This window comes from Pseudophryne corroboree, chromosome 2 (genome assembly GCF_028390025.1).
Source record: "Pseudophryne corroboree isolate aPseCor3 chromosome 2, aPseCor3.hap2, whole genome shotgun sequence".
NCBI classification, from domain to species: Eukaryota; Metazoa; Chordata; class Amphibia; order Anura; family Myobatrachidae; genus Pseudophryne; species Pseudophryne corroboree.
The window spans coordinates 894,708,883-894,721,368 of record NC_086445.1 but is presented as its reverse complement, the minus strand read 5'-3'; the positions used below and the strand labels follow the sequence as shown (position 1 = coordinate 894,721,368).

The 12,486-nt window shown below is 42.5% G+C and overlaps 2 protein-coding genes across 10 annotated transcripts in view; one reads left to right on the top strand and one right to left on the bottom strand.

Moving 5' to 3' along the window:
* RAP1GAP2 (RAP1 GTPase activating protein 2) overlaps nt 1-5,573 on the top strand; it is a 1,491,256-nt gene extending 1,485,683 nt beyond the window's left edge. For all 9 annotated transcript variants that reach the window (XM_063956011.1, XM_063956008.1, XM_063956013.1 and 6 more), the window contains one exon: nt 1,919-5,573. In XM_063956011.1, coding sequence (XP_063812081.1) covers nt 1,919-1,921 — 3 coding nt within the window. In that variant the 3' untranslated portion in view covers nt 1,922-5,573. The remainder of the gene's footprint in view (nt 1-1,918) is intronic.
* A 2,376-nt stretch (nt 5,574-7,949) lies between these two features.
* The window catches only part of LOC135049969 (tapasin-related protein-like), a 63,033-nt gene continuing 58,496 nt past the window's right edge, over nt 7,950-12,486 (bottom strand). Inside the window, exon 9 of the mRNA XM_063956016.1 lies at nt 7,950-9,939. The gene's annotated coding sequence lies outside the window, so the exon portion shown is untranslated. The remainder of the gene's footprint in view (nt 9,940-12,486) is intronic.

The window sequence follows — 12,486 nt, the reverse complement described above, 5'->3', positions numbered from 1 at the left end:
CTGCAATACATTACTACACTACATACCCTATATGCTACACTACATCACTACAATGCCCCTATATACTGCAATACATTACTACACTACATACCCTATATGGTACACTACATCCCCCTATAAGCTACACCAAATCCCCCCATCTGGGAGGCAAAGCGGAGCTTGATACTGCTAACTGAGAGCACAGTGCGCTTCTATAGCTTGTACGGTGCATTGCACGCTAGTCGCAGCACTGTGTGGCAAAGAAGAGAGTTTAAGACAGTAGCCGGCAAAGGAGAGATCCCAGGTACTGGAGCTCACCCATACAGCGTTGGAGCCAGCTGTGGGAAGACAGGTGGGTCAGAGACATTGCCAAGGGTGCTGTCTACTGCCTCACAGCACAGCACTGCCAGTAAAAAACAAAACAAAAAAAAAATGTTCCTCTGTAACTTCTTGGCGCCCCCTCAAATCCGGCACCCAGGGCGCATGCCCCCTTAGCCTCTTCCTAGTTACGGACCTGAATCAGGGAGTGAAGTCTGTTGCTTCAGCTATTAGATAAATAATGCAAAATGAATTGTTATTTATTGTGGAAAAATCAGATACATGTACATATGAAGAGCAGAGTGCAGCCCATTTGAAGGTTAGAGGACTACTTTGCCCATGAAGTGTATCAGGCTGCCTGCCACTGCTTTAGAGAGTGAAATCATAACCTAAGCATATGCACCGTTGTATGTAGTGTTGCACGAAGTAGGAAGGGTTGAAGGCATTTCTGTATCCGGGAATGACGTGCTTTAACTGTCTTGCACTGAATACAGGTAAATTGCTTTTAAAATGACATGCAAATACTATTGTGCTGCATTTGCTGCCGACTGCTTGCTGTATGCGCCAGGTTGTTACTGCCTTTTCATGTTTCTAAAAGTCATTTACAAACTGCATACCCTGCAATGTTCCTTTATGTGCAGTTTTTCAAGGTTCACACCCACATCATGTTTGTGACTGGCGTTCTGTGATGGTATATAAACCTCCCTTAAAACAAAATACTGCTCCGTACAAATGTACTTATCTCTCAAATGAATCATGAAAGGGGACATCAGGAGTGCCTTAATTACATGTGACACTTGCAAATGACTGATTAGTACATTACTTACAGTAGAGAAATGTGCTTTCCTGCAGAATGTGTGTCCCGTATAATAGTGGGAAGGAGACCCTATTTCTAGCATCTCTGAGGTGGTGAAAATAACATTTTAGAACTTGGGAATCTGCCCTGTAAATGTGCCGTCTCCACTGCTTTGTCTCATTTAAATAATCCTGTCCTGCAAAATGACATCTCCTTTTAGCACTCCGGTGCAAAAGTCAAAACGCTTGCAACTTAACAAGGAATGTCCTCAATGAATCTTATCCCTCCCATTAGTCAGCACAACATATCCTTCCTACCAGTGTCGGACTGGGACATGAAGGGCCCACCGGGGGAATGCAGTAATAGGGGCCCATACTTAACGGTGTGGCCAGGCTACAAAGGGGGTGTGGCCAGCCTCTACAGAGGCTTGAAATACACAATAGTCTAGTGCAGTGTAATGCAACATATCTACCATGTATAATACAAGTGCACAGTCTGGAACCTGATCCCTAGAGGAAGGAGTGGGCACTCAGGCAGTGGGGCCTACCGGTGGTTTCCCTGGTACCCCTGTGGGCCAGTCTGACCCTGCTTCCTACCGTATGCCACCGTCTTGGCTCATGGGTCTCTGCGCTTCTGTGATTGTCTGCCAGTTTGTAAATGACTTTTTTCCCCCATCTAGTAATATGTGCCTTGGAGCATGCTCTTATTATGGTCATCACAATACTGGGCTTCTCACTCAGTGCTATGCTTCAGCATGATTTTGTAGACGTAACCCGCCATCACTTTATTATCTTCATACTGACGGCTTTTTCATTTGTTTTGCAGTGAGCTGATGTCCCATTGAACTGGAACAACCAACTTTAAAACTGGCCTGTGAGGGTATATTCACTCCACGAAGTTACTGCCACAATGCATTCATGGAAATGTTTAATTCCCAAGCTGTTCCCCGCAAATCAACGAACGAACTGCGATCTTAGTGCACTCCTTGTGTCCTGTGACACTTGTCTTGTGAACGGAGTCCATCTTATGACTGGTCTTGTCCGATAGTGGAATTAACGCTTCCCTGATTTCTTTCGTTTTTATCTACCTGAGACATCCTACTTGCAAGCTCTTTCTACGCTACAGCACCTGATCACCGAGTGCCAAGTTTGTTGTAATCATGATTGAACTTCAATGGAAATCTTACCACAATTCTGGGCATTCTACCTAGGTGGTGCTTAACGTTTCATACAGTGATATGACCAAATGCTGCTGTTCCATCCACCCAGATTGTACCTGGAGATCTTCCCATGACAACATCTGTCTCGTGTCTGCTGTACCATCATGCCAGTTGACGTGTAGATGTCATGGTTTCCACTCACAACATGGCTGCATGTACGTCATTTTATGCAATGTATGCACTCAGATGTAAGTGAATGTTGTATTAGTATGAAAAGTGAAAATAGCTTTGTGAAATAATCCCAAACGCCAATGTCCTTTGATCTTAGAAATTTGACACAAGCAATTATCATCTATTAATACACAATACTCTGTTAAAGCATAGATCAGAGATTTCAATGCCTGTTGCCTCTTTACCACGTTGAGCAGTCTCCTTGAATGAGTAGGAATTAAGTACAGTAATACCAATCAGTATAGCTTTGTCTGCCCCTAATTTCATAGAATACGGAACCACCTCTCTTTCTGTCTGTCATATTTAAAGTGTAAGATTATATAACAGTGGGAAGTGCTTGTTTATAAAGATTAGGTCCAGACATATGGATTGAGAAAGGAACATTAAATGGTAAATACATACTGAGCAGATCTGAAGGTACAGTATGAGAGCAAATTATGGTACAGCACTTTTTCTACCTCTATAAGTAGTTCTGACATTGGGGCCGATTCATACCTGATCGCTGCTGTGCGTTTTCGCACAGCCGGCGATCAGACACAAACTGCACATGCGTATGCACCACAATACGCAGGGGCATCGCACAGCTACAAAGCAGATCGCTGCTTAGCGATGGGTGTTTGCAAAAGATCCATTTGAACTCTCCAGAAAAGTTTTGGGTGGTGCTGCTCACTATGCCAAGACAAAATGCAGAGTTCTACTTACCGGGAGAGTTCCACTTCTCTGATCAGTGGATGTGCCCAAAGTCATCGATTGGCCAGTGCTTATCTTTATACTACGATAACTGGCCTGTTTCACACAGGCACTTTTGCTTTGTCAATGCTTTCACTTGTGAACTTCTGATTTACATCAGTTGTTTAAGACTTAAGGCTGGTATACACGGGAGAGATGTGTGCTGAGCGAACCGCTCAGCACACATCTCTCCCGCCGCTCAACACAGCGCGATGTGTGCTGAGCGATGCAGGGGAGGACGGGGGGCTGCTCATTTCACCCAGTGGGTGAAATGAGCGACCGGCGATAGCGATGTGCGGGGCTGCGCATCGCTATCGCTGTGGGGGGTACACACGAGTGATTTGTGCTTAAAATCTAAGTAATCTAGTCAGATTGCTTAGATTTTAAGCAGCAATCGCTCCGTGAGTACCCCCCTTTAGGGCACCCCTGCAGATCAGGTGAATGGTGCATTCCTGGTAAGTAAAATCTTATTTTATCTTAATATAGTGAACTCCACCCAAAGCCACATTGTATGTTTTGGAAGAAGTTCTACTTAATACAATGGAAAGAACATTGTAACAGTGTGAGTTTCTGCCAGGTAACATAAGTAATGGCCCCCATACATCTGCAGCCCCGTTTCCCCAATCTGCCGCCACCACAATCCACAGTCCGCATCCACCGATCGGCGGCTAGAGATGATCAGTGATCCATCGGGAATCAGGGAAATGAAACATGTTTAATATTCCTGATTCCCCAACCTGACCATTGGGGTAGTGGGACAGTTGCCCCTTTATATGTTGAATGTATGGGGGCCATAACTTGAATAATACATAGACATGCTTACTAAGATAAGCGGTTTCTCTCAGTTTGCAGGTCCTACACTCTCTTTCCTCTATATTTCCCTTCACCATTGCAGGTCTTTCCTTCACTTGGTAAATAATACATAGTAAGTACGGTACTTTGCAAGGTAGCCATTATAAAAATACCTGGCATTGATGAATAGGCTCTTTGGTATGGCAGTCTTTTCAGTTCAGATGAAGATGGCAGGAACTATCTATTTCATGTGATCGGAGGTTCCAATCCTTGGCCTAACTGCAAGAGACAACCTGTACAAGATGATCGGTGGTGTTATTTTCCGCCCCCATAGAATACAGTGTATTTGTAACTTGACCCAAATGGTTTCTTCTATCAGTTATGAAATAGCTGATGTACAGCAGTGATATGGGATGAAAGATACTGCATGTACTGTAGTACCTAAGCTGACAGCTATACTGATTTATAGCTCCTCTGAAGAAAACAGGAGCTACCCTATTCGCCTAGACAGTGACGCACTGTTCCTTTTCTGGTACTAAATTATTTAAAATGTATCTCTGTACATTGATAATATAACCCATTAGTATTAGTTCTCATTAACAATGCAATCTCTTTATAAAGCCAAGTTAATCACTTGCAAATACTTAAGCAGGAAAGGAGACCCAATATATTTTGTTGTTGTTGAGCGCCCTCTTCTGGTGGTGGGAAGAAGTGGAAGCATCGGAATACACATCTGATTTTTTTATACTATTGCAATGCACAAGTGATCTTAATATTAATATATGTATAAACTCCTGTAAATAATATGTATAAACAGCTAGTTCTGATGTCATCACTTCAGTGCTCATTAGGAAACTTGTATATTATAATGAATAATGCACCCCTTATTTTAAATTATATTGGATATAAAAAGTCAACACTGATTTTGTGACATGTTTAAAAGGATTCAGCCTACAGTCTCATGCTTTTATATGGCCAGAGAACTTCTCTGTGTCTAATATCTATATAACTTATAGTAGTGAATGCATCATTTCATAATGATTGTCCTATATTCTACTACCGAATATATGGCATTAATTCCATACATCTGCTGCCAGCTGGTTTCTTCTGTACTGATGTGACAACCTGATTCTATAGTACCTACACTTCATGTGTCTTATAGAGGTGAACAGTGCAGGTTTCTGCCTCAGTTGTCATGTATGGTGTGAGTACCTGCAATGACTCCATTTGTCTGTGTGACATATTATTCGTATTTACTGTATATTACAGAAGTGACTAGATTTTCATTTGTATATTAATTACACAGGTTATGTGGCTGGCTAGCTTCAAGACTCCATTTCACCTGGTTTTAATCAGCCACAGAACCTGTGTAATTAATGTGTCCTGAATTAAAGGGATGAGGTGGTAACCCTAACAGTAAGTCATTATATCTGTCATAAGATTATTATTAGGCTAGCAGGACATACTCCGTTTTCTCACCCTTTTTAATTGGCATCAAAAGTCCGTACCAAAGACTTGTGTGTCCCATGCATATGTGTACTATAACATCATTAAATGGAAGCAAGCTTAGCCTGTTTAATGCATTGTTGTTTTCAGATTTCTAACCACCGAAAACATTGATAATTAAAAAAAAACATTAATATAATTAACTACAGTAGAATGCGGATTATTCCAATTGATTGGGGCTGAGGTTTGCTCACATAATCAGTGGTGGCACCAGGGTGTGAATACTGACCATGTCACATCCATGGCAGGTCTTCTTGTACGCTCCGAAGGCACACTTGTGTTTTGCCTCTTTCCCACAAAGCCATGCCGCCCTAGTGTCACACTGGGGGCTTGACAATGGCTCTGGGCGACTGCTGGGCATCCCTAGCCTCTCCCCGGTCACACTGCTGCTCGGTGACACCAAAATAGAAGAGTAGCTCTGGTAATTTGGTGTCACCCCTAGTAACGCCGCTGCAAACAATACGATTGTTCCTAGAAGATGACATGTATTAAACTATTTATGTTTTTGTTTTCATAATTTAATAATACAATTAAGCTTTTATAGCTTATATACCATCAAATATTATTTGTTCATATTAGGATAACTGGTGGCAGATAATCGGCATTCTACTGTTATATCATAAGTTCTAAAAATTGTTTTAAATGTTATACAGTAGGAGCTTGTCAGAATTGAAGATATATGAATTTATTTTTATAAGGGTTAATAATTTAAATGCTCACTCTGAAAAAAGAATAGATGCACGCTCAAAGCCATGAGTAGAAACAAAGCATACAAGTGGTGAGAGTAAGGACTTCAGTATGAGATACCGGCGGTTGGAATGGCGTCCGTATGCAGACAAAGGCATTCTGGCAGTCAGGATGCCGTCAGCGGGCGAGCGCAGAGTCCCCTTGCGGGCTCGCCATGCTGCAGGCTCGGTGGCCCGCCACAGGTTCTCTTCCCACTCTATGGGTGTCGTGGATGGGATTCCGGCTGTCTGTATTGTCAGCAATCGGGATTCTCTGTGTCGGTATCCTGACAGCCAGGATCCCGACAGCCGGCACAAGAACTGCATCCCTTCAGTCTGTCCTGGATGGAAGTTACATATACTGCATAGTAAATGTTAATATCTGATTTCCCTTTAGCTTAAATGTATGTTCTCCCTGTATTTGGGTGAGTTTTATCCAGGTGCCCTGGTTTCCTCCCAAAATCATTCTTCTGACGGTACTGGCACTAAGGTGTGTCTGGCAATATGTGTGTGTATCAGCATGTACGTGTGTGTGTGTGCGCAAATTTGTATGTCTGTGATAGAGAGATTGTACGTTCCATAGAGGCATTATCCAAAGTAAAAGATGAAACATTCTCTGATTGTAAAGTACTTAGTAAATCGCTATAAATGTTAATAAGAATATTATTAAAAAAAAGGGCCTCTAACATGATCTACCAGGTTCATAGGGGTGTGGTATGCGTGACCAGTGGGCAGGAGAGCGCATATCAGCATACCGACGCCGGGATCCTGGCAGCGGAATCCCGGCGGGGGTGGCAAGTGCAGCAAGCCCCTTGCAGGCTTGGTGGCGACCTACGGTCCCCACGGGTTCTATTCCTGCTCTGTGGGTGTCGTGGACACCCACAAGTGGGAATAGTCCCCGTTGGTCGGCATGCCAACTGTCAGGAATGTGAAGGGGCGGGATGTAGGGGGAGGTCATGTGACCGTTGGTCTCCTGACCACCAGTCACATAACTACATTCCGGTTCATTGTGCTCTACTGAAATTCCTATTGTGTCTACTGTACCTGTTTTTAAATAATTAATTCATAAATTATGAAGAGTATTTTTGTAATATTAATGACTTCAGCCTATGTTTCTGAAGATGTTGTGAAAACAGGGCCTGACCCTATTTTACCAAGTGGAAGAGGGAACTATAGACGGGTCTGTAGTAACAAAAAATTATTAAAATAATAATAATAGTAAAAATAATAGTTACAACAGTCATCTGGGCTTCTGCTGTTCAGTAAAGACATAAAACGTATGAAGAAAACTTGTCATGTCATGGACACTCTGAGAATATAAGACAATACCACAGGGGTAAAGTGCTTCTGATGTAGGTGAGCTCTGAAATACGTCATGTTCTAAAAAGTATCAGCTTTTCCACTCTTGTGTCTCCGGTTTTACTAGAACCTGCAGACACAACATTTATTGCTGATCTAGATTACTCCTAGAAGGTAGGTTCCATCATCCGTTATACCATTGGCATAGAAGAGGTCACTAAATGACGACCTCCGCTGAATTGCACTACACCACGTTACTTGTACAATGTTGTCATAAATTCAGTGAAAAACTGAATTAACAATATTTAGGGAATCATTAATTACACGACATGACAAGTCTTTACCCAGATCACAGCCTGTACTTTATTACACTATCCGGAATATCACTTATCAGGAAATCAGAGACACTGTACAGCACTGTCAAATATTATTTAATTTTTTTAGCAAGCGACTGGGATTTGACATTAGTACCACTGGGAGACTTTGTACTTTTCTGTTTGTTTTTGTCATATGACAGAACATGCATCTACTGATATTACTAAATGCATATAGCAAGGGAAATGTTATATACCAGACCTCCGAGTCCCACCCGTCACAATATTTGACAGGACAGTCCCACATATCAGGCAAAGTCCTGCCCGCCATCCACAGTGTCCACCGGGTGGGGGACGACAGATCTTCCTCAGAGCAGAGGTGATTGGATGCCCAGTAGAGAGAGAGAGAGAGAAAGCGACTGGGGGCAGATCAGCAAACGCTGGCTCGGGGTGAGGGAAGAACATCTTTATTACTTACAGTAAAAAAAATCTACTGTATTCAACACTTACAGTGACCAGACAAACATCACTTTTAACATTTTATTAAATTGCACAAATGTATAAAAATATATAACTGAATCTACTAACAGTATGACAGTATGCTGGATAAGGTTGGGATCGTGATCCCGGCGGCCGGCATACCGACCCCGGGATCCTGGCAGCAGAATGCCGGTGGTAGGGGGGCGAGTGCAACAAAGCTTGCCACAGGTTCTATTTCCACTCCATGGGTGTCGTGGACACCCATGAGTGGGAATAGACCCTGTAGGTCAGCATTCCGTCGGCCGGCATTTTGAGCGCTCAGGATCCCGGCGTCGGCATAGTGACCGCCGGGAGCCCGAACACTGGTCACATGACTGCATCCCGCTGGATATACTTATCAATCATGTCTTTGGAGAGTAGTTCTATATATTGGTACATAATGGATTCATTTACCTGCGAGTTTATTTTTGGAGTGGTGGTTTTCATTATCATCTCTTATCTAAGCCGACGTGGTGGTATACTGTATACTGTATGAAGGAAATTTCCTTTATGTAAAGGACATGCAAACAACAACTTCTACAAGTCTGAAATAGAGGCCTAACTGTAATACCCTAGGAGTTGCAGGAATTGTCATCAAACTATGTTTGGCAACTGTTATAATTAACAATTTTGAAATTGCTAAAGTATGTCCAGCATAAGCATCAACGTTTCCAGGTTCAAACAGAGATAACTTGAAAATAGACCAAACGCCTCTGTGTACCGGGCTGGGCAGCGGACATTGCACATCTGTGGATTATGCAGATAAACTCGATTGTTTACAATATGTTATTCAGCATTTCAGACAGGAATCTGATTATCTAGCCAAAGGTTACAGAGACCTGACTTTCCGTCTCAACAGCGGTCTCTCTTGTGCAGCGATCATTCTGCTTTGCTTTGTCCCAAACATGATAAATTTATACTTTTTATTTACCAAAAGGATGAAGTCAACAGGGTTATATAGCTGAAAGGAAAAACATCATGAAAAAGCTTTGTTTCGGAAGTGTTAAAGGACTAAAATTGAATAGAAACCAGTGGATATAAATTTAATTTATGGTACTGTACATATTGCGACTGTGTAGTAACAGTGCGACTCCTAGTAATGCACTGTAACTAGTAGCAACCAATCAGATTCTAGGTACTTTTTATTTACTAGCAGTTTAGAGTGTTAAATCAGATTGGTTGCACCGGATTACAGCACATCTGTTCACATTACACTGTGTATTGATATAAGCTCCAGAATTATTTTGCCTATGGCTTTAAGACAATTGTGTATTAATACATAGAGCCCCCCCCTTCCAAAAAAAAAAAAAAAAAATCCTCAAGACTCCCACATTGTTTGTTCTACTTAGGGACATCACCTGAAATGGCTTTTCAGCCTCTTGGGAATCAGGTTATATGTTCCATCCCATTCTAATGTCAGCGGCCATTTTATAATCCAGCATTTGATGTTCTCCAAAACACCCGTCTGTATACGAGATATTGATGTGTGTCCGTTCCATGGGACTCTGTTTAATGGTTCATTTATTTCAAGCTTATCGTCAGAAATGTTTTGTTTCATTTGCAGGTAAAAATCTACAAGAGAATTGTGTACATAAAGAGCATGCTGATAAATATATATATCATTTCTACCTAAATGTAGCACTAGACAAAATGCAAAGAAATAAGCAGAATTGGTTTCTAATTTTAGAGTATAAATAATTTTGTGGATTGATTAAAGAGGAAACTGTCCATCTATTTGTATTCTTTTTAGATAGATGTAAATTGTTGTAAGTCTCCGGTGACCTCTGTATGTAAATAGTGTACATTTAATTTATTGCTCTGGTCCAGTAATACATAGAATGAAATCTAAAGTTCACAAATGTATATTTTGTTGCTTAAATGTGTCTTTGCAAAATTCACAATAAATGAACTATTTTATGTCCACAAAATGTATGGACTTGTCTCTGGGTGTTTCTACGGGAAGCAGTTACCTAACCGAGGGACAGCATACTGGCGGTCGCTATACCGACCAAGGGAGGGTTAGGGTCAGGGGGCTTACTGGGGTGCTGTTGGTATTATGGTGGATGGGATGCCACTGTCGGTACGATGACCACCGGCATACCGTCCATTGGCCATTCATTCTGATCCCGTATCTACTATAGGATTTACAGTATTACAATATGGACAAAGCTCATTGGATGCACAGCGTAGATATGGACCAATGGTGACCCTGGAATGTTGCTACATTGAAATGTATTTAGAGAGGCAGAAACATCTGCAGAAATGTATAAATATCACATCCCACCACCCCTCATTACACCAACTCCAAACCTAACATCTTAACCTGTTTAGCTTCATATATGGCTTAAATTAATCATGAGACATGAAGTTAGTAGTATAGGACAGGATATATGATCTTTTCATATCAGAGATGGAGAAATGAAAGTCCTTTAATGCATGAGAAATGGCTATGTGCACACACAGTAAGGAGGACCCCTAAGCATGTGCCTTTTCCATCCCTTCACCCGATTCAGTAATCACACTTTGCTAAAGGGAAATCTGGAGTTACACTGCTCCACATGTACTCTGTAAGGTATGCGGTGACTCAGCCAAGCTCCTCCCATCGCCTGATGTAACCGAGGGCTCCACCGCAAACACTGCCACCGTACTCGGCAAACACATGCATTTGGGTGACACTGATATACACATACATTTTGCACTCCTGCCTCTATGTCGAGGTTCGGGATGAGGCCGACCATTCAATTGTACCGATTTTGGCAAGACCATCCTGACTTAGGGTTGGGTACAAAAAGGTCACCAGTGATAAAATGTCCACTTGTTAGAATGTTGACATATCATCCCTGGTAGCCCAGTGGTAACTAACCTTCTCCTGGGCGACTTCAGCAGCGGCTTCTGGGTCATTCCTCTAATGCTTCAGTGGTCTGGTAAGTATTTGTACCCTATTGCTAACCCACCCTCTAGTACCTACCCATAACCCTCCCCTACAGCCTAACCCTAGCACTCCTGCCTACAGTCTAACTCGCAAGTTGATATTCTGACAGTGTTGACATTCCACCTGCCGACACTGTTAATGTGCATGCCACCATTGTTAATGACAATGCGGTAACGCTCCGTTTCCAGGGTGGAGACGGAGCATTGCGGAAGCGGCCAAACGGGGGAAAGTGCGGTGTGAACAGGGGGAACAGGTAAGCTGCGCCGACAGGAGGCATCCCTAATTTCTTCGATGAAGCAGAAATTGCGATACGATCGCAATTTCTGCTTAATCAAGGGGGGAAAGGCGGCGGTCAGCATGCTGAGCGGCCTTGCACTGCGATGGGCGGCCCCCAGCATGCTAATAAAAGGATTGCCAATTCTGCTAATTATCAGAATTTGCAATCTTTACTGAATCGGTCCCTTGAAGCAGATTTATCCCCTACTCTCAGTGGGATGCTGTTACTTTGTTCTCGACTCCAATATTCAAATACCCACAACAGGTTTTGTTTTACGTTTTTTGCCTGCAGAAACAGGTGAAACAATTAGTGACCACACAAACTAGATTAACTCACATGTGCATGAAATCCTGAAAACATGACCTGTTGGCTGTACTTAAGTATTGCAGTTTAGAGGCCCTAGTTTAAAAATAAGATTTTACTCACCGGTAAATCTATTTCTCGTAGTCCGTAGTGGATGCTAGGGACTCCGTAAGGACCATGGGGAATAGACGGGCTCCGCAGGAGACTGGGCACTCTAAGAAAGATTTAGTACTACTGGTGTGCACTGGCTCCTCCCTCTATGCCCCTCCTCCAGACCTCAGTTAAGGAAACTGTGCCCGGAAGAGCTGACATTACAAGGAAAGGATTTTGGAATCCAGGGTAAGACTCATACCAGCCACACCAATCACACCGTACAACTTGTGATAACCTTACCCAGTTAACAGTGTGAACAACAACAAAGCATCAACCACAAATGCCAACATAACATAACCCTTTATTAAGCAATAACTATATACACATATTGCAGAAAGTCCGCACTTGGGACGGGCGCCCAGCATCCACTACGGACTACGAGAAATAGATTTACCGGTGAGTAAAATCTTATTTTCTCTAATGTCCTAGTGGATGCTGGGGACTCCGTAAGGAC